This window comes from Poecilia reticulata, chromosome 7, assembly GCF_904066995.2.
Source record: "Poecilia reticulata chromosome 7, P_reticulata-male-v2, whole genome shotgun sequence".
Lineage (NCBI taxonomy): Eukaryota > Metazoa > Chordata > Actinopteri > Cyprinodontiformes > Poeciliidae > Poecilia > Poecilia reticulata.
Genome location: NC_088836.1, coordinates 15,685,682 through 15,713,442, shown reverse-complemented (window position 1 = coordinate 15,713,442; position 27,761 = coordinate 15,685,682). Strand labels below are relative to the sequence as shown.

General features: G+C 43.5%; 3 protein-coding genes across 10 annotated transcripts in view; 1 reads left to right on the top strand and 2 right to left on the bottom strand.

Annotated features, from left to right (window-relative positions):
* The window catches only part of scn8aa (sodium channel, voltage gated, type VIII, alpha subunit a), a 63,422-nt gene extending 50,198 nt beyond the window's left edge, over nucleotides 1-13,224 (bottom strand). For 2 of the 7 annotated variants that reach the window (XM_081608976.1, XM_081608975.1), the window contains exons 1-2: nucleotides 12,931-13,222; nucleotides 7,215-7,548 (exon numbers count right to left, since the gene is read on the bottom strand). In XM_081608976.1, coding sequence (XP_081465102.1) covers nucleotides 7,215-7,493 — 279 coding nt within the window. In that variant the 5' untranslated portion in view covers nucleotides 7,494-7,548; nucleotides 12,931-13,222. Of the gene's footprint in view, nucleotides 1-7,214; nucleotides 7,549-11,490; nucleotides 11,595-12,483; nucleotides 12,794-12,879; nucleotides 12,902-12,930 lie in introns of those variants that run through there. The other 5 variants (XM_081608971.1, XM_081608970.1, XM_081608973.1 and 2 more) reach the window with 5 other exon arrangements.
* A 401-nt stretch (nucleotides 13,225-13,625) lies between these two features.
* LOC103467305 (acrosin) lies at nucleotides 13,626-16,856 on the top strand. The gene is made up of 5 exons (XM_008413562.2): nucleotides 13,626-13,747; nucleotides 15,392-15,575; nucleotides 15,760-16,034; nucleotides 16,342-16,484; nucleotides 16,563-16,856. Exons 1-5 carry the CDS (start codon nucleotides 13,681-13,683, stop codon nucleotides 16,797-16,799), a joined length of 906 nt encoding a protein of 301 aa, XP_008411784.1. The 5' UTR covers nucleotides 13,626-13,680; the 3' UTR covers nucleotides 16,800-16,856.
* A 1,347-nt stretch (nucleotides 16,857-18,203) lies between these two features.
* dip2ba (DIP2 acetate--CoA ligase B (putative)a) overlaps nucleotides 18,204-27,761 on the bottom strand; it is a 49,142-nt gene continuing 39,584 nt past the window's right edge. For both annotated transcript variants that reach the window (XM_081608977.1, XM_081608978.1), the window contains 14 exons: nucleotides 26,976-27,056; nucleotides 26,743-26,866; nucleotides 26,488-26,609; nucleotides 26,168-26,279; nucleotides 25,761-25,870; nucleotides 24,888-25,018; nucleotides 24,600-24,768; nucleotides 23,146-23,316; nucleotides 23,002-23,063; nucleotides 22,870-22,927; nucleotides 22,719-22,793; nucleotides 22,394-22,568; nucleotides 22,177-22,300; nucleotides 18,204-21,551 (listed from right to left, as the gene is read on the bottom strand). In XM_081608977.1, coding sequence (XP_081465103.1) covers nucleotides 21,299-21,551; nucleotides 22,177-22,300; nucleotides 22,394-22,568; nucleotides 22,719-22,793; nucleotides 22,870-22,927; nucleotides 23,002-23,063; nucleotides 23,146-23,316; nucleotides 24,600-24,768; nucleotides 24,888-25,018; nucleotides 25,761-25,870; nucleotides 26,168-26,279; nucleotides 26,488-26,609; nucleotides 26,743-26,866; nucleotides 26,976-27,056 — 1,767 coding nt within the window. In that variant the 3' untranslated portion in view covers nucleotides 18,204-21,298. The remainder of the gene's footprint in view (nucleotides 21,552-22,176; nucleotides 22,301-22,393; nucleotides 22,569-22,718; nucleotides 22,794-22,869; nucleotides 22,928-23,001; nucleotides 23,064-23,145; nucleotides 23,317-24,599; nucleotides 24,769-24,887; nucleotides 25,019-25,760; nucleotides 25,871-26,167; nucleotides 26,280-26,487; nucleotides 26,610-26,742; nucleotides 26,867-26,975; nucleotides 27,057-27,761) is intronic.

Sequence of the window (27,761 nt, the reverse complement as noted above, 5' to 3'; positions counted from 1 at the left end):
CTTGGGAAGACGCCCCCCATTTAATGCGGCGACATCGAATGAGACGGGAAGCCTACTGTTTCGATGTTAAACTGTTCGACTAGGGATTGATCGATGAGGTTTTGTTCGCTGCCTGAATCTATGAGTGCTGAGAGGGACAAAGACTGGTTATTGAGTTGCAGGATCGTAGGGAGTAAAAAACGGGAAGGGGTTGGTGAGCGAGTTCGGCCCATCAGTTTCCCCATTCTGACTGACGGACCTTCGTGTTTGGGCGGACCGGACACAAAGCAATATAATGGCCCGGCTTGCCACAGTACAGACACTGATTTACTCTCTACGCCGCTGCCGTCCTCCGGGGTCAAGCGCGTACGGCCAATCTGCATGGGCTCCGGCTCTGGGTCGGGTGCCAGATCCCCGGGCCGCGCGGGTTGGGACACCTGCTGAATAGCTGAGCCAGGGAATCTGACAGGCTGCCTCTCCTGCCTCTGGCTTCGGCGCTCCCTGATTCGGTTATCCAGGCGGGTGGCGAGAGTTATTAATTCATTTAATGTCTTGGGCTCGTCTAAAGGAGCCAGCTCGTCTTTATGCCCTCACTAAGTGCGTGAAAAAATGCGCTCTTAAGGGCGCAGCCGTTCCAGTCTGAAGCCGCTGCTAGAGTGCGGAACTCGATCGAGAACTCTGCCACGGTTTTTTGCCCCTGCTTAAGGGACCATAAGCGACGGGAATACTTGCTTGATCGGTAGTGTTCCCAAAGACCAGCTTGAGCTCATCCACAAATTCTGAGAAGGAGCAGCCAACCTTGTGGGGTCCGTAAACCTTGCCTCCGCCCACCTGAGCGCCTTGCCGTTAGGAGACCTAAAACGAAGGATATCTTGGCATCGTCACTTGGGAAGGAGGGCGGGGAGCGGTGGAAAACCAGCGAACACTGAAGTAAAATCCACCAACCCCTCCGGTCTCCCCGGAAATTTATCCGGAGTGGGCGCCCGGTAATCGGCGCTCACACTCGGTTGAGGAGTTGGCTGAGGAGGCGCCTTGTCACCCGCCGAGGGCGTCTGTTCGGGCTGCTGCTTCTGGAGTAGAGATGCCAAGTACTCTAGGCGCTGATTCGTGATGTTTTTGTTGTTTACTCAGGGATCGTAGCACAGCCTCATGAGACTGGATTAGTGAATGCTGCTCTGCGAGGGTCTCACTGAGTGCGTCTGCTAGGTTCGCTTGTCCAGAGTGTTCTGTCATGGTTTAGAAGTATACTGAACCCACATGCAGCAAAACACCCAGGAGAAAGCTCGAGACCAAAGGTTTATTAACAAACAGATCCGGAGAACTGTGGACGGGAGGCGGACAGAAACGTCAGGGCTGGGGAGCAGGAACCAGAGCTATGCCAGTCCGGGGAGCTGAGGGAGAGAGGGGCCAGCCCGAGGGTGCTCGTCAGAGAAATCCGGGTCCGGCTGGCGGATGGGTCGGTTTCGGATTCGATCCGGCTCTCGGACTCGGTTTAACCTGGAGCGAGGAGATGGAATAGTTAGAGCACGTAGAATTAACAATGCAAGGCCTTCTTACTAGTTTCCGTTACCGCGGATATCAACACTCTGGCGAGGAAGTGTTGTCAGGTGGCTCCTCTTAAGCTCCTGGTGATGATCTGATGATCGGCAGGTGCGTGGTGGCACACCCGTGGGGTGGAGCGTCGGAAGGGAGCTGGGGAAACCCCCCTCTGGTGGTAGCTGGCGGTGGCGCAGGGACGCAGGACGACAACACTCAGATGCCATTCAGGGAATGTTTTGTATCACTGGCACCGAATACATTCCTTAAATCTGTGCTTTTTCCATTTGACGATTGTCGTTGCTTGCTTTGCTCATATTTCATGTGAATAATAACATTGATATGGGTAGGTGGAAATCTATAGTAATTGCAGTTAAACAAATATTTATGATTGTGTCAGGCACCACTAACTATGTAAGATATTTCTATGCAAATCACTTAAACTAAAAGAGCAAGATTCACTCGGACTGAGCAAATCATTTAGAGTGCAGGGGTCGTCAAGTTTGACCCTGAAGGGTCAACGTTTCCCTGCTTCAACACGCCTGATTTAAATGAATCTTTTTAAAAGAGCAAAGTGCCTTTAACCATATTAGACCTGAGAGACTGATTGTTATTGATCTTCACTGTCTTTCAATATTTTTGTTGTATTACTTTTCTCTTACTTCTAGCTTTTCAAAAATGCATCATGTGCAATGCTAAATGCAATTTTTACTGTATGTGTTGCTACATGGAGAGAGTGGGTGGGTTTTATTTTTTGTAGTTTGTTTTTTCAATCAAAAAAATTATGTACTATTGTGCACTGGATGTAGATTTTGGATGGTTGTACATTCTGAATAAATATAACAGTACAAAAAAAGTGGCAGTCTGTCCTTGGGCTGCCACCTTATCGTGGTGGAGGGGTTTGAGTGTCCCAGTGATCCTAGGAGCTATGCTGTCTGAGGCTTTATGCCCCTGGCAGGGTCACCCAAGGCAGACAGGTCCTGGGTGAGGAACCAGACAAAGCGCAGCCTGAAGACCCCTTATGATGAAGAACAACCTTGGATCTAGCGTGCCCTCGCCCAGACGCGGGTCACCGGGGCCCCACTCTGGAGCCAGGCCTGGAGGTGGGGCACGATGGCGAGCGCCTGGTGGCTGGGCTTTTACCCACGGAGCCCGGCTGGGCTCAGCCCGAAGAGGAGACGTGGATCCCCCTTCCAATGGGCTCACCACCTGTCGGAGGGGCCAAAGGGTCGGGTGCAGTGTGTAACGGGCAGCAGCCGAGGGAGGGGACCTTGGCGGTCTGATCCTCGGCTGCAGAAGATGGCTCTTGGGACGTGGAACGTCACCTCTCTGGTGGAGAAGGAACCGGAGCTAGTGTGCGAGGCTGAGAGGTTCCGGCTAGAAATAGTTGGCCTCACCTCGACACATGGCTCTGGTTCTGGAACCAGTCTCCTTGAGAGGGGCTGGACGTACTTCCACTCTGGAGTTGCCCACGGTGAGAGGCGCCGGGCTGGAGTGGGCATACTTGTTGCCCCCCATCTCGGTGCCTGTACGTTGGGGTTTACCCCGGTGAACAAGAGGGTAGCCTCCCTCCGCCTACGGGTGGGGGGATGGGTTCTGACTGTTGTCTGTGCCTACGGGCCAAACAGCAGTTCAGATTACCCACCCTTTTTGGAGTCCTTAGAGGGGCTACTGGAGAGTGCCCCTCCTGGGGACTCCCTTGTTCTACTGGGGGACTTCAACGCTCACATGGGCAATGACAGTGAGACCTGGAGGGGCGTGGTTGGGAGGAACGACCCCCCCAATCTGAACTCGAGTGGTGTTCTGTTGTTGGACTTCTGTGCTTGTCACGGATTGTCCATCACAAACACCATGTTCAAGCATAAGGGTGTCAATACTTGGCACCAGGACACCCTAGGCCGCAGTTCGATGATCGATTTTGTCATCGTTTCATCGGATTTGCGGCATATGTCTTGGACACTCGGGTGAAGAGAGGTGCAGAGCTGTCCACTGACCACTACCTGGTGGTGAGTTGGCTCCGGTGGTGGGGGAGGAAGCCGGTCAGACCTGGCAGGCCCAAGCGTGTAGTGAGGGTCTGCTGGGAACGTCTGGCGGAGTCCCCTGTGAGACGGAGGTTTAACTCCCATCTCCGGCAGAACTTCGAACACGTTCCGGGGGAGATGGGGACATCGAGTCTGAGTGGACCATGTTCCGTGCCTCCATTGCCGAGGCGGCCGCAAGGTTGTTGGTGCCTGTTGCGGCGGCAACCCTCAAACCCATTGGTGGACACCTTCGGTGAGGGATGCTGTCAAGCTGAAGAAGGAGTCCTATCAGGCCATTTTGGCCTGAGGGACTCCAGAAGCAGCTGATGGGTACCGGCGGGCGAAGCAGCATGCGGCTCGGGTGGTCGCTGAGGCAAAAACTCGGGCGAGGGAGGAGTTTGGAGAGGCCATGGAGACAGACTTCCGTACGGCTTCGAGGCGATTCTTCTCAGGAGGGGGAAGCAGTGCAGCACCAACACTGTTTATAGAGGGGATGGTGTGGTGCTGACCTCGACTCGGGACGTTGCGGGCCGGTGGGTGGAATACTTCGAAGACATCCTCAATCCCACCAACATGCCTTCTGTTGAGAAAGCTGAGCCTGGGGACTCTGGGTTGGGCTCTCCAGTCTCTGGGGACAAGGTCGCCGAGGTGGTCAAAAAGCTCCTCGGTGGCAGGGCTCCGGGGGTGGATGAGATCCGCCCGGAGTTCCTTAAGGCTCTGGATGTTGTAGGGTTGTGCTGACTCTGCAATATTGCATGGACATCGTGGGCAGTTCCCCTGGATTGGCAGACTGGGGTGGTGGTCCCCCTGTTTAAAAAGGGGGACCGGAGGGTGTGCTCCAATTACAGGGGGGTCACACTCTTAAGCCTCCCTGGTAAGGTCTATTCAGGGGTCCTGGAGAGGAGGGTCCGTTGGATAGTCGAACCTCGGATTCAAGAAGAGCAGTGTGGTTTTCATCCTGGTCGTGGAACAATGGACCAGCTCTACACCCTCAGCAGGGTCCTGGAGGGTGCATGGGAGTTCGCCCAACCACTCTACATGTGTTTTGTGGACTTGGAGAAGGCGTTCGACCGTGTCCCCAGTATTATCATTTATCACAATAACGTCTGGGACAATTTATTGTAGAGTAAAATGTATTATTTTATGTTGTCATCCATTCTGAATATGTTTTCCTTACAGGCCTTAAAGGGTTCATAAAAATCTACTGAAAGTTAGGGATAAATATGTTGCATAAATTGTGATAATTGTGCAATTTCTGTTTTGTTTTGTTTTTTTGCTACATTTGAAACTAGTACCTGACACATTGTGTTTTTCATGCATTATAGCCCAGAGGAAAAATAATTGTCAAGTTAAACCTGAGAGAAAAACCAAAAATTATGTTAGGCCAGGAAAAAGCCCCATCGGTGCATCTTTATATTTTAAGCATTCTTCAGCCAATAAGCTGCAACAGGAAGGTTAGCAGGTGCGCTCATGCCTCCCTGCACATGTAGTCCATTTCATCCCTTTCCTTCCCTCTGTCGCTTAATGTCCCTCCAACTCCTTAAAAATCAACAGTTAAAAACAGGACGGGAGGACTGCGCCGCATCATCACCCAGTTCTGCTACGGCACAATATAAGTGAGAGTCACAAATTAGGCCCTGTCGTGGTGAAAGAAGAATCTGAACAAACTAACCCCTCCCTCCGTCCTGCAGACTGTGGACAACAAAGACACACAGCTCAACCACCAAGGTCAACACCTGATCTGACGTCACGGCGCCACTCGACATCCGAAGCGGCATCAGCTCTCCCTTTGGAATGAGGCTGGGTTGATGGACCATAATTGGATTTGCCGGAAGCACAAAGAGCGAAACAGGACTTGCACAAAAGTCGAATCGAACCAGAAAGAGTGCATTCGAGACCAAAACAGAGGAGATATGAAGAGGGGAAAAAAAAGATGAAGGTATGAAAGAAGATGGAAAATAAACTAGCCCCAATTAACGCTGGACCATGTTTTCCACGTGTCATTTGAATCGTGTCTCCTCCTTGTGCGCCGGGCTGGTGCGTTACATAACAGGCAGCGTGCACGGAGAGTAGACGGGGAGGTATGAGACGGAGACAGACGGAGAAGGAAGAGGAGCGCAGGGCACCCCCCTCGCTCGCTCACACATGCACCTAATCAACACCGATCACTTCACCTGATTATGACTAAACACATCGTTACCAGCTCCGCTGTCCAGAACGCATGGACGTGCATACATTTCCGCAGCATTTCCTACAATTAGTATGTGATTTGTTTACATTTTTATTTACATTTCTATGTTGAACAAGTCACAGAAGAAGACTTCATTTCTGCTGGAAAGTTCACTGAGAGCCATTTTAGGAAACATTTTCCTAGCTTCCACGCAAGGGTAAATAAAGGACGGCTGGGTTTTTTTTTTTTTTAATCATGTCATTTCTACTTGTGACATCTGTAAACAGCTCTCCCTCGTGCTCAGTCTGACTCATCCCACATTAAGACAACCTCGGTCTCCTTCAGCTGTTTCAGGATGACCCGTCGCCGATTACAGTCGGAGCCAGCCAAGGTCACACCTGGGCCTCCTCGCACACGCTGACGTGACGCGAGGCGTGACAGAAACCCCAGAGAGACACGTGTCCTCCTGTAAGACAACGACAGTCCTCTCTGCTTCCTCTTCCTGCAGCGGATTAACTCCAGAACAATTTGGAAGCGCCGTCATGTGGAACAGGAGGTTTTCAACCTTAGCTGTCCCTGACCTTTTCCCCAAGGACCCCAGAGAGCAAGTCAGAGACAGTGGCTCTCCTCTCGCTCCTTTAAAGAAATATTATTGTGCTCAAATGAAACAGATTACCAAAATAACTGGAAACGCCGCACATAGCAAAAAATTCAGCTGAAATAATGCTACCATTCGGTTGCAATGAACCTGATTGATCATCACAGAGATTTTCTCATGTCAAAAACTCCAACAAACAACAAAGAGAGCCTTTTAGGTAGCATATAAAGGAAAAACAGGCCAAGCACAAAGAGTGAAATGGAATGTGATTGATATCATGTATAATCAAATCCCCAGTCTATAATATATCTAATTTGTGATTCTGGCAGCTTGAGAAAGAGCAACCAATCCCTAAAACCGTGCTGAATACATGCTGAAACGCACTTTTACGTGACAGAAGTAGTTAATATCTAAAATTCAACTAATGGTGTTAGTAGTTTACTTTTTCTCTAACAATCTGGATTGGTATCGTCTGAAAATGTCTGTGTCCTGGTGTTGCAGGACACAGACATTTGTCTGTGACTAGTTTTCCTCTGATTTTTGAGTGAAGTACTAAAACATTTGATTTTCAAAAAAATTAATCCAAAACACAAAACTCCCCCCCCTTTACAGTCAAACTTATCAACAAACGGCATGCTCTTTCCATGCGAGTTTATTTAAAAAACCCTTTTTTTTCCTTTTGCATTAAAAACCACTGCTTCTATCAAAAATACCAGCAGCACATTTTCTTCTCTTTCAAGTATTTTAGTCTCAAGAATAAAAATCTGTCAATGTCGATATTGGCCAAGAAAAGTCTAATCGGAGCGTCCCGGCACCCAGGCGAACCACACCAACCAGAAACATCCATCCAGTTCTCATCAAAAGTAAAACAAATCGAAAGGCCCTTAGAGGAGGGTCTTCTAAAACTCACTTTTTGAGAGTTCAGGTAGAACGGATCCAAATCCTCCAGTGGTACCGCCACCATTCCTTTAGGGATGTCCCCATAGATGTAGGGCAGGCTCTTCCCGGCCTCCAGGTCGCTGTTGGGTTTGGGCTTATTCTCGTCATCGTCGTCGCGGTAACTGCTGTCCTGCTTGGGTGGCTTCTTGTTCTTCTCCTCTTTGAAGCGCTGCTCAAGGACCACCAAAGATTCCCTCGTGAACTTCTTGAAGCTATCAGGTCCTGGCGGTGCAATAAGGGGTGCAGCCATGTTTTCATCCTGCAGCTACTTGGTCATTAGGTTTGTCCCATCCACAATAGCAGCTCTGCGAGAACAGAAGGCGATGAGGTCATGAAGCACGGCGGCGTTTAATAAACGCAGCAAACACATTTGTGAAAGAATTTTATCATGATATTTTGTGGTACTATTGAAAAAACAAAATGATGCTAAAATGATTTATTACTTCTTTTTTTTAGGTAACTGTGTGGGTGTGACTGCATGACGCAGCCTTCAAACAAATACAGCTTTTGAGAAACATTCTCATTTGAACTAGGCCAGATAAGTGTGATTATCACTAAGCTGCACAAACTAACTGCATTTAGTCATATTTTTCAATTTACTGACATTTATTAATGCCCTAATGGAACAAACGTTGGAGAAAATAGAAAAAGCTTTTCTGATAATACTGTCAGTCCATCATCATCAATTGAAATTTATTGAGACAATGATGAATTAAAATTCTCATAAGAATTTTTTCTCGATAAATGATAAACAATATGATAAATGCGCACACCTACCTACAACTCAACCAAATCAACCAAAAAGGTGCTTATTAACTGATTATGCTCTTCAAAAGTACACACATATTTAAAATACTTATTGATTTGTTGCTGCCTCTTGGCCAGGACTCCCTTGAAAAAGAGGTTTTTAATCTAAATGGGCTTTTTATCCTGGTAAAATAAAGGTTAAATTGAAAAAAATTGTTTGGCTTTAACCACTAACGCAAAATCAAAAACAACAACATACGGTTCTGATAGAAGTATTAAAGCTGTAATAATAAAAAATTGATGTCATTTCATCAACCCTGGGAATAATCCTTGTTTTTCTGTTTTAGGTGAAATCATATAGATCGTGCTATTGCGAAGGCTGTCTTACCGACAAGCTCTTAATGACCCTAAGCCTAATTTAAAATATTGAACCATTATTTAAATCATATGAACTCTCTTCATGTCTGGTGGATATAAATGAATATATCTGAATATTAGGATGAACAGACTGCAATTTCTCCTCTGAATCAGACAGTATGCCCTCTTAGCAGTCTTTATTTCTGTAAGTTTATCAATATATTAGAAGAGGCAGCGACTTATCCTCAAACGTATGTATTTTCTAGTAGATTTTATTTGCTTTATCCAATAAATATGCTTATTTATTGGTCAGCTGCATGGTAACACAGATGTTCAAAAATCTGCAAAATCTAGTTAATAAACAGCTTGGTTAATGCTGCACACGTTTTTGTGACTATGCACATTTTGCTAAAAAAATTCTGCTGACAACAGAAGTAAAGAAAAGTTTTTCCTCCCACTTGTGTGCTCTGAGCATACAACAATAGCAGCAACATGTGCATAAAAGCATTTGCTGTCGTTGAGCTAAGTTTAAAAATCTGGATTACGACAGTTTGATGAGCTTTTTAAGACCACAGAAAACTCCACGAGTTTGATTAAAAATTGTTTTCGTTAAGGGTTCACATTTTGTTGTGTCTGTATTTTGTATTTGAAGAACTCGGCTCATTTACTGCATTTAACATTTCTATAACAGGAGCAAACAAAAGCTATGGACATCATGATATTTTATCATTTTAGTGCAGTCATTTCATGCAGCAGAAACACATGACTAAGCAGGATTTCTACTTTTTTTTTTTTCGAGAAGGACAGAAGGCTCTGCAGTGATCCCCTGTTTCACTCATTATCATTTTTTTCAAGAGCTGTGGAAGTGTTGACAGAAAGGCCTAATGGCTGCATGACTCAGGGTTTTTTTTTCTTTCTCTGACATGGCTTCTAGTATCAGGACACCTGCTCAAGCTGCTGAAGAAGGAAAGAGGAAGGAGCATGAAGGAGAAACCTGAAAAACATTCTAAAAAATTTAAAAAGATATGTTCCCAATATATTTTCATATTTTTAAAAGCAGTTGATCACAATGCAGATCTGATTATTTTGTTTCACAGCAGAGTGGCTCAGATTGAGGGGGAAAGCTGCCTGTATGGCAGCGCTTTGTTGTGTTGATCTGAAGGAAGAAGTCTAAACAGGTTGGATCCAGCATGTGTGGGATCTGCAGGGATGTTAGCTGCCCTTTTTCTGACTCTAAGCATGTTTAAGTTGTGGATGGAGGGAAGCTAAGTCCTGATGATCCTCTCTGCAAACTAAACCACACAGTGATGGACGAACACAGGGCTGCAGCTATCGATTATTTTAGGAATCAATTATTCTAGCAATTAATTGGTTAATACCACATTCTGCAGATTTTTCAATTACCACATAGAAGTACATAAGGAAATGCAAATCAACAATTAAATTCCTTTTTTTAGTGATAATATATAGGAAAGGATGCATCTGCTGCTAAAACATATTTCTATCACCAATATGAGAGAAGCTCACCACTTCCTGCTACTGATCTTCTACACTTCTACACTTTTTAATAAAAAAAGAATGTCAGCCTTCTGCAACATTTGCACATGTAGCGTATGGACTCAATACTTGGTTTGGCCTCTTTTTACATACATTGCTGTATAAATGAAGCATGGCACGGAGGAGATTTGTTATTCTGCTGAGGTGTTAAGAAAGTCTTAGTTACTTTAACATTGACTTTCAGCTGGTGTGCATCGTTGGGTCTGGTGTTCAGCTTGATGATGCTCCACAGATTCTGTGTGGAGTTTAGGCCAGGTGAGTTTGATGGCAAAACAGAGGAAACCAGGATCATTGAACCAGATTTTTGTGGGGCATCTTTTTGGTAACGTGAACAAGTCCTACTGTAAATGAAATCAGGATCTCCATAAAGATTCTTAGCAGAAGGAAGTGTGGAGTGCTGTAAAGCTTCCTGGTAGATGGCATTCAACTTGATCAAATACAATAGACCAACATCAGCAGAAAACGATGGCCTCCTAAAGCGCCAGTGACTGTGGAAACGTCACGTTGAACCTTAACCAGCTTGGATTCTGTTCCTCTCCACACTTTCTCCAGTTTCTGGGATCTTGACTTAACACTAAAAGGCAAACTTTTACTTTCATCTGAGAAGGACTTCTGGTCCACTGAGCAACACTGAAGTCCTCTTTTCCGCAGCCCAGATAAGATGCCTTGTTTCTGGATGAGGAATCAGACCGTTGTAGGACACATCTGACTCCAGCTGCCATCTTTTTGAATCTCCTCCAAGCTATTGTTCTCCCTAATGTTTGAATCCCTTTTTCTGCCACACGTCAATTAATAAGTAGCACTTTGTGAACATCAAACTTCTTTAGTAATGTCCTTTTGTGGCTAAAGATCTTTTTTTTTTTTGCCAGGGATGAAATGAGTGGAACCTGCTACCCACCAGTTAACCCCCTATTGTAGACCTAGGACTCTGTCTGCACTTAAAACATACTGAATTAAATACATTTTAATAACTAGCAGCACTGTGACTACATGCTTTCAGTTTACTTGTTGTGGATTCTTCTTTACTTCTGTTTTATTTTTGCTGTCAAGCACTTTGGTTGTCTTTTGGGTGTTGTAAAATATTATATAAATAACTGTTTGTTGATGATATGACTGTGTGCCGGGCCACCATCAGGTCAGCAGTCTTTAGGCCATATTAGGATAATATTTCTTTGTTATTAAAAGCATATTTTATTATTATTCTCACGTAATACTCTAGAAACTATAAGTCATAATGGTTTAGACTAACAGAAATAAACAATTAAGACATTTGACTCTGAGTGTAATGAATCGATGCCACACGAGCTTCCCTTTTTGGCATTAATTCCTGAAACATATGAACTTTCTGACGTTACCAAAACGACGAAGCACCTGCATGTTTCAGCTAGTGACTAAGGGAAGGTGGATAAAGCCTGAACAGGACCGTCAGCCATATCTGAAACACAAGGCCCGTCACTCCCCTGCTCCCCTCTTGCATAACGCTCTAATTGCAAATGCTCGACGTGTGAGGCAGGAAAAAAAAAACAAAAAACAAAAAAACACCTGAATCTGTCCGACCTGGGATGAGAGGGAGCAAAGGAACGTACCCATACACGCAGAAAAGAGGAGAGAAGGCAAACAAGCGCGCAGTGTACACCGAGGCGAGCGTTTTATAAAATGGACCCCGGAACCTTCTGCTGCTGCTCTGCTGGCGCTGTCCGCTTCAGCACCGCGCCAACGCACGCGCACAAACACGTGCGAGGCGCGCGTGAATGCGTAAACGCGCGGGTGCTTTGGAAAGAGAGGGGGTAGGGGCTGAGGCAAATCAGATTGAATTAAAAATAAAAACGTACGCTTAAGTATCAACATGCAGGCTAACAATTCAACCTGAGTCATCCTAGCTGGGTTATCCGATCACATCCTGGGTGTGTTTTCGCTGAAACTGGCAAACCGTATTGAAGAAAGTGTTTGCTATAAAAAATAAAAAATAAAAAAAAACAACTATCAGACAGAAGATGGGCCTCGAGTCGCCGTCATCTGTCATTTTGCTAAATATTTCATCAAGCAGGTAAAGTCCTGGTCCGCCTCTGAGCTGGAGGTGATACTGCGCAGAGAAGTGGCCCGCTCCAACCAAAGCGGCCGAAGCAGCACTGCTGCAGTGGGTGGTTTGTATGTTTCAAATGTCACGCTGGGAGACACGGGTTCGCCAGACTTGCGCGTTTCCACCTATTTGTTTCTTCCCCCCCCAAGATAAATCACTCCCAACAAACACAAGCCTGGAGATAACGCGGTGGAGAAATGCATCAAAATGCGATGTTGTTTTTTTCTCCCTCAGTACATTCTGTGCGTTTTTGCGCGCAGAGCATCTGCACCACACCCGAGGAGCCATGTCGACTGCCAAATCAATAAGCGTCTGTGTGAGTGTGTGCAAAAACACAGCGCGGAGAATTAAAGCGAAACGGGGGGGGGGAATAATAAAGCAGCACATATAGTTTTGTAGCATGAAGACATCCCGTTAGATCAGCTGAGGACGGTTACTGCCACACTAAGATCACCTGGAGGATCGGGCATTTCTTCACTGTCATCATGGCTATACTTACACATCCTTCCTCTGAAAGCCTTCTGCTTCGAATGCATCCCCACGAGTGAGACAAACAAACAACAACAACAACAAAAAAAAAAGGATGCAAGAAAATTGCAGATTTTCAATGCAGGCTGCGCCCTAAACCAAACCAAACCTCACTTAGAAATCTTTTCTTTTTTTTTTTTTTATCAAACTGTTCGACGGGTTCCAACGTTTCCGCATAATCCACACAAAATATAAATCTTCCCTTTGCTCTAATCCAGATGACAGATTTGTCAAAAGGCGCTGACACCTCTTCCTTCCCGCTCCAAAAAAAATATATATATATATATAAAAAGAGAAGACGCGGAGCAGCGAGCGGCGCTGCGACATTCAGAGCACTGAAGGAACAAAAAAAAAAATAAAAACCCACCTTCCAGCCACGATTCATCCCGAACCCGCTGCAAATATGAATGATACTCACTTATGCGACGGTTACAGTGAATCCGGTGAGTCGGTGCAGGACTGCAGATGTGGGAAAGGTTGAGGAGGAACTGCGGTTGTCGCCATATTGTTGCTGCTATATCTTTCCCCCCTCAGTGCGAGCAGCAGCTTCCCTGCATAATTGATGACTCTCAGCAGAATGTGAGGGAGTGTCGGGGAGTGCGCCTCGGAGTAGAAATCCTAAAGGTCATTCAGGCCTGCAGCTCCTGCAAAACCCCACAGAGCGAATGATTATCCCGATCAGGAGACACGAAGGTTTTTTTTTATTATTATTTTATTTTTATTATTAATCTGTCTGACTGAACGGGTTGACTCAGTGCGAGCCGACCGAGTTCAGTGCAGGAATTTATTGTTTCTGGGCTTTCAGTTTTACGACAGTCAAACTGCATGATCGTGCTCAAAGGAAATAAACAATATATATTTTATGCGTGATAAATCACATTAAATATAATTTAGATATAGCCTACATAAGAGGATGTGACTAATGAAACACATTTAAAAAAAAAAAAAAAACCTCAGTAAACTTCGTATTTGAACAAATATGATGAAATGTAGCTTTCACTCAGTTGAATGAAACTTTCTACTTACTGAAATGTACGAGTTTTACGAGTTTTAAGATTTCACCAATCAGTTTAAATTGATTATGACGTCAAGGGAGGAATTGTTTTGGTTTACCTTTAAAAAAAAAAAGAAAAGAAAAAGTCTTTAGCAGGAGTCCTGATACAAACTGATGATGGGTCTGAAGATTTTGCTACAGTTATTAGGCGTCTTGTGTTTGGCCGCCACTTCAAATCAGAGTAAGTTACAAACGGGTTGGAAAGTTATGTTGTAAAACACTTATCTTTAAAAAAAAAAAAAAGAAAGAAAGAAAGAAAGAAGTGCAGAGTTATAGAACCTTTGCTCGTTTTGGTCTTAAGAAAAAAAAGGAGAAAGAAACAGAGTTGTCCTAATTCTGTGTTTCTGAGTTGCTAATTGGGACCGGATCCCAAATAACAACTCAGTTCCATCTATCTGATGATCCATTCATTGTTCATATGCATCATCAGACAGTTGTGCATATTTTTTGGGAACCCAGGTAACGATATGTACACAAATTTGTTTATTTATTTTATCTAACCTGTGATTTAAATTTTACTTTATGAAGTCAGTATGGATGTGGGGGAACTTTACCTCAAGAAATAATTACTGTTTCACATTGATCTGAGTTTCTGGGAACATTTAATTAGTAATCCGTGTGTTTTTGTTTTCTCAGGGTATAAATGTCAGAGTGAACTACTTTTAAATTCCTGGCAGTCCAAATTCCTAAGTTTATCTGGGCATGACACATAATAATAATAATAATAATTTATTAATAATAATAATAATTAAAATACTGATAATAATAACACAATTGCCAAAGCTTGCTGTTAGAAAATAGCAGAAAACAGAGGCCTGTTGGGTCACTAAGTCTCCATAGCAACCATACGACATGTCAACTGTTTTTATTTATATGTTTTGGAGGAGATTTTCTAACCTATCAAATATAAGTAGGCTTATAACCCTGTAAAGACTTACAGGGTTTCCCCCTGAAAACGGTGGTTGGGCGCCAGGGCAGTCATTCATCCAACAGCCCGTCGTGTTTTTGAGTTTAAAAAAATGTTTAAAGTTGACAGGAAACTTGGAAATATCACTTGATAATCATGTGTCATTGAGAGATTGGAAGATTAACGCCTGAACACCAACTACAAAGTCTTAAAAAATGCAATGCAATGCTTAGTCTGGTGGGGGCACAAGTAAAGCCTGGTGGCCTGCCAGGCTTATAATACACTGGGGGAAACCCTGGACTTTAGACGTGTGTGCGTTGTGTTGTGTGTGCTCACTGGTAAGTTTGGTGGAGGATCTGTGATTATTTGGGGGTTTTTTCACTGTCAAAGAACAGCAATATCTGATTAAAGAGGATTGTGTCAGACACTTAAAACCCAGGATATTTCTTAAAATAAACACGGTGTGCTTTAGCAGAAATTGTGGGACATTGTGGACTAGTCAGCCCTTACTTCACAGTTAAGAAGATGTTCTCAGGTTCGCAAGTTTCTCCTTTTTTTTTCCCTCCAGAGGCAATTGCTCCAGCTTTAGCCCCACAGGACATGTTTCTAAAAATGAAGGTGTTTGCCACTGAGGGCATCTGCAAACAGTAATCTGGCTTTTTGTGTTGCTTTTGGATGGCTTCTTCCTCTCTGGTTGACCTTTCAGCAAATATCAGTAGAGTATTTGGATAAAGACACTATCTTGCCAGCTTGAGTATCTTCACAAGACACTTTGCTTTAGTTCTGTGGTTGAGTCCCACATTCAAAAACTTATGTCAAACTTTTACCAACACCTCATCTAAAACATGACATGGTTTTTATTTTCATGCAGAAGCTTTTTATTATTATGATTATAATTATTATTATTTTGTTGACCAGGCTGTGGGAAGCGGAAACTAGCAGTGCCGCCTGGGGCATCCCGGATAATTGGTGGCCGAGATGCCCCTGAGGGAGCGTGGCCCTGGCAGGCCAGCATCCAGTTCCTGGGCACGCACTTCTGTGGAGGGACGATCATCAGCAACAAGTGGGTTGTCTCTGCAGCGCACTGCTACCACAATTACATGTGAGTCCAACTTAATACAGTCGGTCTTCAGAGAATACAAAGTGGTAGAGAAGAAAGCAAAAGAATCAAGCACAGAGTTTGTGACGAAAACCAAAAGAGGGATTGCGAAACCAAGTTTGCTTTGATATGGCATATTCGTCAACATCATCAGCAGAGACTTGGATTAATTTGGTTTTCTGTTCAGATGGCACAGCAGCTTCTTGACCGTGTTGGTGGGAATAACAGCGCTGTCCAAGCCTGGGCCTCACTCCCAGAGACGCGGCGTCAAAAACGTCATCATACACGAGCGCTACGACTTCAACTCATCCAACAACGACGTGGCGCTCCTGATGCTCAAGAGCCCCCTCAAATTCACAAATTACATCCAGCCGTGTTGCATTCCGATGAGCATAAACCACCAGGTTGCCCTAAACCTGAGCAACTGCTTCATCACCGGCTGGGGGAGCATCAACTACAAAGGTTTGTATCATGGTAACCCCCTCTCCCCCCTAGGTGTGCAGAAAAGCATGCATTTATAATAAAATATGAATATAAAAGTTTTTGTTCATGTCATATTTACAATTAGACAGCCTCCTGGCTATCCATCCATCCATCCACTCAACCACCCACCAAAATTTTAGTGTTCAGATGTGCAAACTGACACCCGTCCACACAGCGGTTAAAGATATGACTCTACTAAATACTGACTTGAAAGGGCTGAATATTTGTGCAGTCACTTATTTCATGTTGTTAAGTTAGGTTGTCTTGCTGCTTGCATTTCTGGCAGGTGGAGCAGTGGACATGCTGCAGGAGGCTGAGCTGGAGCTCATTGAGACGCTCAGGTGCAACCAGAAACACTGGTACAACGGGCTGATCACAGAAAACATGCTCTGTGCCGGAATGCTCACTGGAGGAGTTGACACTTGTCAGGTTGGGTGATTATTTTACATTTTTGTACGTTTCTAAGCTGCTCAGTTACTCAAGTCTAACACCCTGGTGATGGTGCAGGGCGACAGCGGAAGTCCACTGCAGTGCTACAGTGAGAAAGACGACCAATATTACCTTATAGGAGTGACGAGCTTCGGGGAGAGCTGTGGACACCCCCATAGACCAGGAGTCTATTCGAAAACCAGCGCGTTTGGAAAGTGGTTAGCAGAAAATCAGCTGAAAGATAGAGCTTCTTCACACAGGCTCTTCAGCAGTCTGATATTAGTTCGGATATTTGCTGCCTTGATGCTGTTCTGAGACATTCACTCTTTTTCTTGCAAAAGACAGAATCACTTAACCACTATGCAAACATGAGCTGTGCGTGCTGTCTTTATTTTACAAATGGTTAAAAACATTTCGATATTTTTGGTTCATTTATAATTTACGGTTGATTTAAAAGGTATAATGCTTTTTTACAAAGCAACAATGATCAACAAAATTGAGCTTTTTTTGACTAAAACGTTTACAAAACAAAAGTCCTTTAATGTCAAGGTGAAAACTGATTTCTATATAAAAAAAAGTGCAACATGAAATAGTTGATTGCATAAATATTCACTCCTTTCAAGTCAGTATTTAGCAAACGTACCATTGGGTGCAATCACAGCTCTCAATCAGGATTTCACATTTCATTTTCATGTTATGTGATAGACAAGCTGAAAATAGCACATCATTTATACAGACTGAAAGAATATGCAATGTTTAACATGTGTTAAGATTATGAGATTATTTTAAACCTACATCTCCCAGGGGTTGTGATTGATTTACGGTTTATCTGTAATAAATGTAGTCCACCTATTTAATCTCACTATAAATTCAGATGTTCTTTGAAGGCCTCGGTGGTCTGTTAGCGAACATTAGTGAACAAAACACCGTCATGAAGACCCAGGAACACAGCGGACGGGTCAGGGACAACGTTGTGAAGACATTCACAGCAGGGTTGGGCTATAAACAACAGCAGGGTTCAGGACATGTAAATGGAATACGGCAAAGCTACAAAGCTACCAAGACACAGCATCCCTGCTCTGACATAATCTAATGATGGCTCATTAGCAGGCGTCTGGAGATGTTTATGCCATTCAATTCAGCCATTTGATCCAGGTGTGTTGAAGCAGAGACGAATCTAACACCGGCAGGACACAGGCCACTGAGGACAGTTGGACACCATAAACCGCTAGCTAAATGGCTAAATGCTTTTTTTTTTGTCATCTTCTTATTTATAATTCTCAAGTGCTAATTTTAGAGCTTCTCAGACCTAAACTCCTTCTTTAATGGATAAAATACTAAAAGAAATCCAGAATCTCTCAAAAAGTCAAGTTTTATTCAGTCCATTTTGCGTGACTTTATTAAGAGCGACTCGAGGAGCTAGTTTGTTCAAGAGCGTTTAATTATCTAGAAAATAAAGAAAACGCAATATTTAAAAGTAAATAGTGCAACAAAAATTGTAAGTGATTAAGTGAAAAAAACAAAACAAAAAAAAACAGCCTTACTAAGTGAATATCTGTAGTTCTTCATTAATCCCACTTGGCAGAGACCTCGTGTTGGCTTAATGTGGCGTTTTTGTTTTGCTTTATAAAGCAGAAACAGCGACCCCTGGTGGCAGGAAGGCGGTATTTAGTAAGCTCTACAGGCGCATCAGGATGGAAGAGAAAAAAGCCAGAAGAATGTCTGACAAAGCGATTTTATTCGACATGAAACACATCCAATGACAGAGTGACAGTGTTTTTATTTTTTGTAAGACATGTTGTTAGAGGTTATCGCACCACTGACTAGTCCAGAATGTGTTTTTGCTGCAGCTCGACGATGCATAGTGGACAAACTGTTGAGGTATACAGAGTGGACCCTTGACTTTTTTTTTTATTTGTGTGAAATTATCCCTTTTCTTTGCCTCATCTCGACATTTTGTGCTTAGAACAACTTTGGAGGTGTGAAATGTGAATTTTCAAGTGGAAAAAAAGGCAAAAAAGATGAGAAGGGTTGCATCGTTTCCGTTGAGATTTTTGCATCAGATCTTAAGAGCTGATAGAAACTGACAATGAAAACCCAACGTAAGCTCTGACAAAGTGAAAGTCTTTACTTTACAATGCAAATGGAAATGTTTACACCAAAAAGGACATCCAGGATGAAACCTTTTTGCAATGACGTTGACGAATATAAGTCTGTGTACGGCACCTTATTGAATAGCACCAAGGTCTACTGAAAAGGCTTGAAGGCCAACATGAAATTATAAAACTTTATTAAAAGTCGTTTGAGTGAAACAGTGGCGACAAAGCAATTATCACACAGTTATTCATGAGTAACCAAATGACTGGCTCGTGTACACGGCCTCGGTGAAAAGTGGTCTGTGGTTGTGTTGCTGCTTTAGAAATCAAACAGCTTCGGATGAAAAATGCATCAGAGGGGAAAATATCAATGAAACCCCTAAAAAATATATTAAATCCCAAACGTGGATGGAAAGAGTAAAAATACAGTGGAGGCGACATTTACAAAAAAATTATTTTTTTTAAAAAAGTCAATCGTTTGGGATTCTTACAGAAGATGAATCTTGTTGCACCTTGAAAGCCAAATATCGCTGTTAGACACACACACACACACATACACACACTCTCTCTCTCATATACGTCAGATGATATTGGGAAAGTGCACATTGTTTCTGTTCCCTGTCTTTTTCAATGAGACGTCATTTAAGACGCAATGCAGAAAGAAACCCGGTCAAGTATGAAAGATCAGTCAAGTTTTTATCTACAGACTCCATCGCCATGTACACAGCAACACTAGCAATACAGTATCTCACTTCTAAAATACAGTATACAGACATTTTTAACCCTTATCTATTGTACTTTTTCCTTTAAAGAAGTCTTCTGCCATTTTTAAATGCAGGTTTCATAGGGATTTGCTCCTATTTTTGTTCCCCCTCAGTGTTACAGACATTTGGAAGGAATTGGTTTAAATATCAATTCAGACTTTTTTAATAATAATAAAAAAAAGGCTTGAAAATAAGGTCGACCAGAACAAGACACCCCTCTTTCTGAGGGAAAGAGATGTTAATGTGCTTTCAAACGCAAAAAGAAAAATCAGCGGAACTCCTTAAAAACGCTAAATAAAAATCACGTAGAAGCTCCACAGGTTTTTAATAAGGCAAAAGTTTTCTCCGCACTCCTCGCATGTTGTTCTCTTTTAAAATTCGATAGTTTCTAAATCAGAAATGTCTCCGAGGTAAAAGGCACTACCCTGCCTTCTGATCATCTATATGTCATTTATGGACTGCGAGTGAAAGCTGCTGGGATTTTCAGATTCGCCTCTGCGCTCGGGTTCGACCGCTCACGGCTCAAATCTGCACCTTGAGAAAAACTAGATGGGTAACTAAGACGGAAAATGGAAATCCCGTGTCATGACTGTGATGATTTATGAGCTGGTTTGTGCCTCTCATAAGTAGCCACGGCTGGAACGAGCTAAGCATCATGTAATGTGGGAATTAACACGTTACATGTGATGCTCGTGTGATGAGCAGGAAGAAGTCGATCTTTAATGTCCACATGTTTTTCCTCAGCCTGTTTCGATCCTTTAGCTGGCTGCAGATTTCTAAGAGAGTTTTCAGTAAACATAATTAGCGTTGTAGCTAATAAGAGGCCCAAACTGCAGCTAAAATCCTTAACTCTGCTCCTGATGTTGGCTCTGCTTATGACCTGTTGGGTTATGTCTGTATATTTTTCTTCTACTAGCCTGTATGCAGACATCTGCTGCACTTCCAAAAAGCATGCACAGGCGCTTCAAAGTAAAAAAAAAAAACAAAACAAAACAAAAAACTAAAACTTCTTAGACAATCACAGTTATCCTATCTTAACTCAGCAAGTCCTTGCACACTGAAAAACAAGAAATCTGTTTTATTTTCGCTAATCCAGGTTTGTGAGCGAGGGAATGTATGTTTGTTTTTTTTTCCACACACAAATGTAATTCAAGTGTATTTTTAGGACATTTTGTGATGAGCGAAGGCCGACGTTGAAGCAGGACGGGTGTGGAGGTGAGAGCCGCGGTGCACCGGGTGTGGAGTCACAGAGCTGAGACGGGACTTGCTGGTGGCACTTTTCTTTTTTTTTTTGTTTCTCTTTTAATACTGATGTGGATTTGCTCCTGTGGAAGCAGCAGCAGCAGCAGTAGCAGATGTGGGCAGTGGGGTCTCCTCTTGAGGCAGGACATGGAGCCAGACGTGCAAAGACGTGCAAAAGGTGGAGGAAGTTCCAGTGCGCCCCCTGTCTTTAAGAGTATGGAGGTTAAAAAAAAAAAAACATAAAAGAATGAACAAAAGGAATTAAACGATTAAGAGTCTTCTGTCTTTGAAAGGAGTATGTTATTTAAAAAATGTGTAAAAAAAACAACAATGATTTAGGATTGCTGAGGGAGAAATGGGCTTCAGACAGCAGATGAAGATCAACTTTCTTCAAAGTGAACGTTTCCTCTGAGGAGGACAGGAGGTTTCGCCCTCGTTCTTAGAAGTCTCGGCGAACCTGGGCTGCAGCAATCGAGCAGGTGGAACGAAAGCAGGATCAGTTTCTGAAAGGGAAGCATTTCACTCTAACAGCACGTTCGCTGTGCTTGCATCCCCCCCCCATCGCTTTCTCTATTAAAATTTTGTCCGAAAGCTGACGTGGTGGAGGAAGGGGGGGGGGGGTTGTTGCGGCTGCTGTTCACACCCCTCAGGTCCCTGTGGGGGTCTTCTCTGACCCTGGCTCAGTTTTCTGCATCGGTTTCTGACCGCATGTTCACATGTTGTAGGCCACGTAGATGGGGTCCAGTTGGTCTGCCAGGAAGGAGTCCCGCAGGTGCATCCTCTGCTTCTCCCCCCTGGAGTTGATGGGGATCACCCCGGGGTCCACGATGACGACCACCCCGACGATGAGGTGGTGCTCCTCCAGGACCACGTTGGTGACGAGCGGCACCAGGTCCAGGGCCTCCTGCTCGGAGCCGCTGAGCTCTGCCACCACCACCAGCAGGTTGGTCCATGTAAACACAGCGCTGCGCACCAGAAAGACAAACACAGTCATCAAGCAAGATATAAGGATCAATGATCAGGTGGGTTTTAAGGCTTAATTTAAAGGAACTGCATGTTTCGGCAGTTTTGCAGTTTTCTGGAAGTTTGTTCCAGATTTGCTTAGCAGAAAAACCGAAGGCTGCTTCCCCATGTTTGGTTGTTCTGTGGATGCAAAGACCAGAACCCAGAAGCCCTGATTGGTCTGGAAGGAACAGTAGATCTCTAATATATTTTGGTGCTGAGCTATTTGGTGATTTATAAATCAACAACAGTGTTTAGTTTTTTTGTGTGTGTTCTACTTCTTTGCCAGAGCTCCCTTGAAAAGGAGGGTTTTAATCTCAATGTTTTCTTTTTTTAACCTGGTCAAATAAGGTTAAAATGATATCTATGTTTTTATCTACAGGGAGCCAATGAGGTGGAATTAGAACCAGGGTGATGTCTCTATCTTCCTGGTTTCAGTGAGAAGGTGAGCAGCAGCGTTTTGCATCAGCTGATTTTTTTAGGCAGGCCTGTGAAGATACTATTGTAGGAATCAATGTGACTAAAGATAAGACAGAGAGAAGTCAGCTTGCTGCTGTAGCTAAAAGCTAATCAGCATGAAACCCTCACCTCTCTGCGATGCTGCGGTGAGCTCGGGACACAGATGTCTCGATGTCGATGGGGTGATAGCGCAACCCCCTTAACTCCAAAGTTTCATCCAGAGAGCCAACAACAAACAAGGCATCATGGCGATCTGGAACAGTTCACCGTGAGAAACGTCATTTCTGGCTGGAAAGTAAAATGACTTAAAACACCAAACTGCCACTTTCATCAAAAGCTGTCTCACCTCCGCTTGCGTCCAGCAGCTCCGTTCTCTTGATGAAGCCCAGGTATCCCGTCCTGGACCAGAGGGTCTGGGGGTCCCCAAAGCTGAGTTTGGTGTTGAAATGATCCGCCTGCAGGCTCTCCTCTCCGTAGATGGTGTAGTAGCCGCTGGCGCTGTGAGGGGAGTTCACCCAGATCTGCACAAACATGCGGGGGGGGGGGTCGTCACTGGAACATGTCTTGCATCATATTTCATTTTATATGACTTGTAAATTTCAGTTTGTGAATCTGAAACCAATTTAAGAGAAAATGTAAGGGTTTCCTCGTAAGATTCTCGGCTAACTCGCCTCTCCAAGATGCGAGTCTCCCAGCGGGCCCCTGGTCTCTGGGTTAACTATGATGACTCTGACTCCTGGCAGGATCTGAGAAGGAAAACACAAGACGTACTGAACTCTGAAGGAAACACATCGACGTGTTTACTCGTCAGTAAACACTCACAGTGCCTGACTCCATAAGTGGAAGACTCTGTGGCGCTCCTTTTTCAACCAGTCGCACTCTGAAATCAAACGAATAAAAGAAATTATAAAGTTTATATTTGTCTACAGTCATTTTCGAGTCGTTCGGTCTCACCTGTCGTGACGCAGGGACTTCATGTCAACATAAACGGTGGAGGGATCTGGTCCAGAAGTCCCCTAGAGGAACAGAAAGAAATACCTCAGCTCAGTGGCTCAAACTAAAGAGCTAAAGAGTTCGGTAAGGCAGCATGGAGCTCACCTGCAGGCCGATGGCCAGATTGACCCTGGAGCCAAAGGCGGTGCTGACGGCCCGAGGCGACAGGCCCAGGTCTTTGAAAAGCTTGGAGAAGGACTGCGAGAGCGCGAGGCGGGGTCGCTCCTCAGCCACCACCACACAGCTTCGCACACACGACAGGTTGAGACCCCGAGCCTGAAACACACACGCAGCTCATGGCAGAGGCTGTCGCACAGCGAGCAACGCACGCAAAAAAAAAAAATAGAAAAAAAAAATAGCACCTTGTGTGCAAGAATATAACAAGTTTCCTATTTAAAAAAGTGACATATTTGGACTCAAAACCAGTATTCACTAAGATGGTTATTTTTGCAAAACTGAGGGGTTTTTTTCTGCCTCTTGTTCCTGTGAGAGAAACTTACTTTTAGAAATACTTAAAATTTTGCCATGTCCAATTATCAATTAGTGCCAGAAAGCATTAAATAGAAATGAATGAATGAATTACGTCTCTGTTATAATCAAAATAAATTTTTTTTTATAATTTATTAATTTAATACATTTAGCTATAATTGTTTAAATGTTGGAATAATTTATGAAACGAGTAATTAAATGCATTTGAAATTCATTGACTAAATTTTTAAGCAAGTACATAATAAAATTGTATTTAATTATATTTTATACATTTATCACATGTGTATTTAGTCTGAGCTTCTGATTGATTAACCTGCACGGCAACTTCTGATCAGTTTTATTGAACAGTGTTGTTGGCCCCGCCCACTAACTCTGATAATTAAGACTGACAGATGGAAGAAATAAATTAAATTATATTTCCAATTATTGGACTAACACTAATATATAATTTGCCTAAGTATTTGTTTCTGGAGTCAATAGATGAGACATTTAAAAGCCATTAAAGTTTTTTGTGGCACTTCTGGGCTTCAACACTCATGTAGACTTGACAAAGATTTTTTTCATAATGGATGAAGACGTGACCCATTTTATGCATGCTCACCAACTTCCTGCATGAAACCTCAAGAACAACAGATCATATCTCTTTTTTTTCCCGTATCTCTGTGCTTACGCTAAGAACTTTACAACAACATGGCTGAAAACGTCAGACAGAGGAAACGGTAAACAGTGTGAAAGAAAATAGTGGAAAATCTTTGGGCCAGTGCTGCCGTTTCAATTTTTCTTTTTATCATCTAGTGTGATTTTTTTTTTAACGAATGCTATAGTTGTCTGTACTTTATCTGCCCTTTTCAGAAATTAAAATAATCAATAATTTACACAGAGTATAAAAATGTTTCAGCTATTTTGCACATAAAACAGTTTTTAAAAGATTAAACACAAATGTTTTTGTCCCCCCCAAACTATCCTAGTTCTCCTACCTCTGACATTTACACACCCAATCAGCTACAAAAGTGCAGTAAACACATGCGTGAAAGCATCCTCTTGTCGCTCAGGTCAAGCGCGACACTGACCTTCAGCACCTCGGTCTGCGTGCCGAGGCCTTTGGTGCACAGCTCCATGACGGAGTAGGAGCAGAAGGTGTCTCTGATCTTGTACTGACTGAGCGTGCTCAGCCACACAGGCAGCGAGGTCTCCAGCTCCAGCGGAGGAATAAGGATAGACTGGTGACCTGAGTAAACACTGAGACAAAAAGAAGAAGAAGAAAAAACAGATCAGCTGCAGCATCGGTGGAACCATTCATAAAAGATAGTTTTAAAGAAAGAGCAACATATTGTGTGTGTGTGTGTGTGTGTGTATACCTGGAGAGGCACCACAGGACAAAGCCCAGGCCGCAGTACGGGTCCAGGCAGATGGCTATTTGGCGTGAGGAGTAAAGTTCACACTGCAGCTTGATGGAGCGGCAAAGAGTGCTGATGGCCGCGTGAGACATCTAGAGAAATTCACAGAGAAACAGATGAAGGTGAAGTTTGGTTTGTTGAAACATTTTCATTCTTGCAACAAGGCAAACGGCACCAAGCAAAGCTTCATGGAGGATTTACTGATTTCTCAACTGTATATGGATGTGGCTTTAATACAATACGACCAGGCTACTGTATTAAATATTCAGCTAATTATCAATACAGCCAGGAGGTTAGGATTAAAAGTAACCTTTAGGAATGCCCTCATAATGTCCTCATAAAGGGCATGTTTATGCCCTCATTTTTTCTCCTTTCCTCCATTTTTCCTCCACAAATGGAGGAAAAAATGGAGGACAATTTTTTTCTCCATTTGTGCCATAATTAGGACCATCATAATTTTAACAGAACATTTAAACAACAAGCAAAGAATTGAAGCATTGCTAAAATCTGGTTAAATCGAAGATGCTGTTCTATTGTGTGGAAACAGGCGGATAATGTAGGACCAACATAGAAGAATCATCAGCAGAAAACCCTTTCAGCACCCTGAAACTGAATGTTGAGGGTTCTGCTATGTTAAAATTTACACAGTTTTGATTACGTAATTCACAAAACAAGGAGTTCACATCACATAGATTCCTACTTCTTATTTTAAACCTTTAAGCCTCGTTTAAATACATTCACCTTTTGCTTTTAAAAATGTGACTTTTTTTTTTTATTCACAGAATCATTTGCTGCTACAAAGTGTAACTTTAAGGAATGTTACGTTTTATTCACCTTGACTCCAGTCAACATGCCTGTGGTAGACACACTGAAGTCCAAGTAGGCCAGCATCTCAGCAGTGGGAGGTTTGTAGAGGTGTGGAGGACGCTTCCTGGGAAGATCATCTGGTAGGAGAGGCAAAATGATCTAATATTAAACTTATTTTTAATTAGTCACATTTTTAAAATGTGTTTGCTGTGTGGTGGATAATCAGTAGGATGATTCCCCCCCCCCAATTTTGCCACTCATTTGAAACTACAGAGCAGACATTGATCTTGTTAAGACTTTTGTAACATGTTCTAATGCAGTGAAGGGAAAACTGATTTATAAAAAGTGTTAATATTCAGGAAGCGGCTCCATTCTGCTGCGTCTCCTCTGCCTTAGTGCGGTGCTCGGTCTGAACAAGTGTCGGTGCTCCGCACCTGTATCGATGATTGTTGGCCACGTTTTGACGTTAACGCTGGCGGCGGCCTCCCTGGACCTGAGGATCCTCATGAGAGGCTGAGTGGTGAGGATGCAGGCTGCTTTGCTCACCTTAGGAGGACACACACACACACCACAACAAACAGGGTCATTCTGGCAGAAACACACACTCTGCTTTAAGATAGCTTGCTGAAAGGAGGAAAAAAAAACAAACATGCAATCGGGGGGAACTGGGTGGTACCCAGTATGGATTCAATTCAAAGACAGATTCTACAACAGTTGTTGTGTTTCACATTTCTGCAGCATGGACTGCACTCACGTCAATAATCATGCGGACCGTGGGGAGCGTAGCAGACAGGTTCTGGGGGTGCGGCGGCCTCACGATTACGGGGATCACCCCTGCGTAGAGGCAGCCGTAGAAGGCAGCAATCAGGTCAATACCTGCGGTGGAGAAACAGAATGTGAACGAAAACCCTTTGGCATATACAAACTCGACAAGTTTCATTTCAAAACAGGTGAAACCCAGAAAAGCGACACAAAAGCAATGTGCATCGATTGGCTCTTTGCGGCTCACCTGGAGGATAAAGCAGCACCACGTTGTCGCCCGTGTTGAGGCCTCCTCTTTCTAGGAGAGTGGCTGTGATTTTCTCCGCTCTTTTGTGAAGCTGCGCACATGTTGCCGTGCACACCGGGACACCCTGCAGCAGATGACGGAGAAGACACGCCGGTCGCCATGGTTCGCAACAAAAAGGTACCCCGAAACTCAGTGATGAAGTGTTGCGTTTGTGAAAATGTGTCCGATCTTACCTTAGAGTTGAGCAGAACGTAGAGAACGTGGTCAGGGTCGGTTTGGGCTCTCCACTGCAAAGCTTCAGACAGGAACTGATGCTGAAAACGAATGAAGAAATAAACAAATTACTAAAAAAACAGCTGAGTCATCTTACCAAACAGAGAGAGGCGCAATTTTTAATAAGCAGGTCGAGCCTTGTAATTAACTACTTATCCTAGTATTGTGTGTAATTTATGTTGGATTAGACTCAAGTCAGAAAAGGAAAAAAAAATTAAAATATTTGTCTGTTCTTATATGCAAACTAACTCCAGCTCAGGCAGACTGGATGAAGAGCAACCATTTTTTAAATCTCGCCACATATTTTCATTTGCTTTACGTTCCTGGGATTAGGACGCCCTAACAAGAATTTCTAATCTCTAATCCAGTCGAAGTTGCTTTTGCCACTGCAGGGACACTTCCCAAAATTGCTGGGCACTTGAGACCTGGAATTTGACAGCTTTGCTCTAATGGGTTTTCTCCCAGAGTTGGCCTGTATACAGGTGCTGATGCTGTTTGATCAACAAACCTCCGAGGCCTTTACAGAGCAGCTGGACTTCCACCAGGGATGCAGAATATTAGGAAACCTAAGGTATTTGATCTGTCAGGAAGTTCCTGAGTGTTCCTAAACGCTGAGATGACGATGTGATGTCACAAACCGATATCTAAATGAAAAGTAATATGATCTTTTCTTGGAGTTTCACTGCAAGCATAGACCTTAATAATGAGTAGTCTATCCAGATATAATGAAAAAATTTATTATTTCC

Bases quoted from the DNA above. Each gene is read 5' to 3' on its own strand.
- LOC103467305 (XM_008413562.2), top strand. From the start codon at position 13,681: ATGATGGGTCTGAAGATTTTGCTACAGTTATTAGGCGTCTTGTGTTTG. The intron at 13,748-15,391 runs GTAAGTTACAAA...TTTGTTGACCAG, and splicing joins GGCCGCCACTTCAAATCAGA to GCTGTGGGAAGCGGAAACTA. The intron at 15,576-15,759 runs GTGAGTCCAACT...TTTTCTGTTCAG, and splicing joins CACTGCTACCACAATTACAT to ATGGCACAGCAGCTTCTTGA.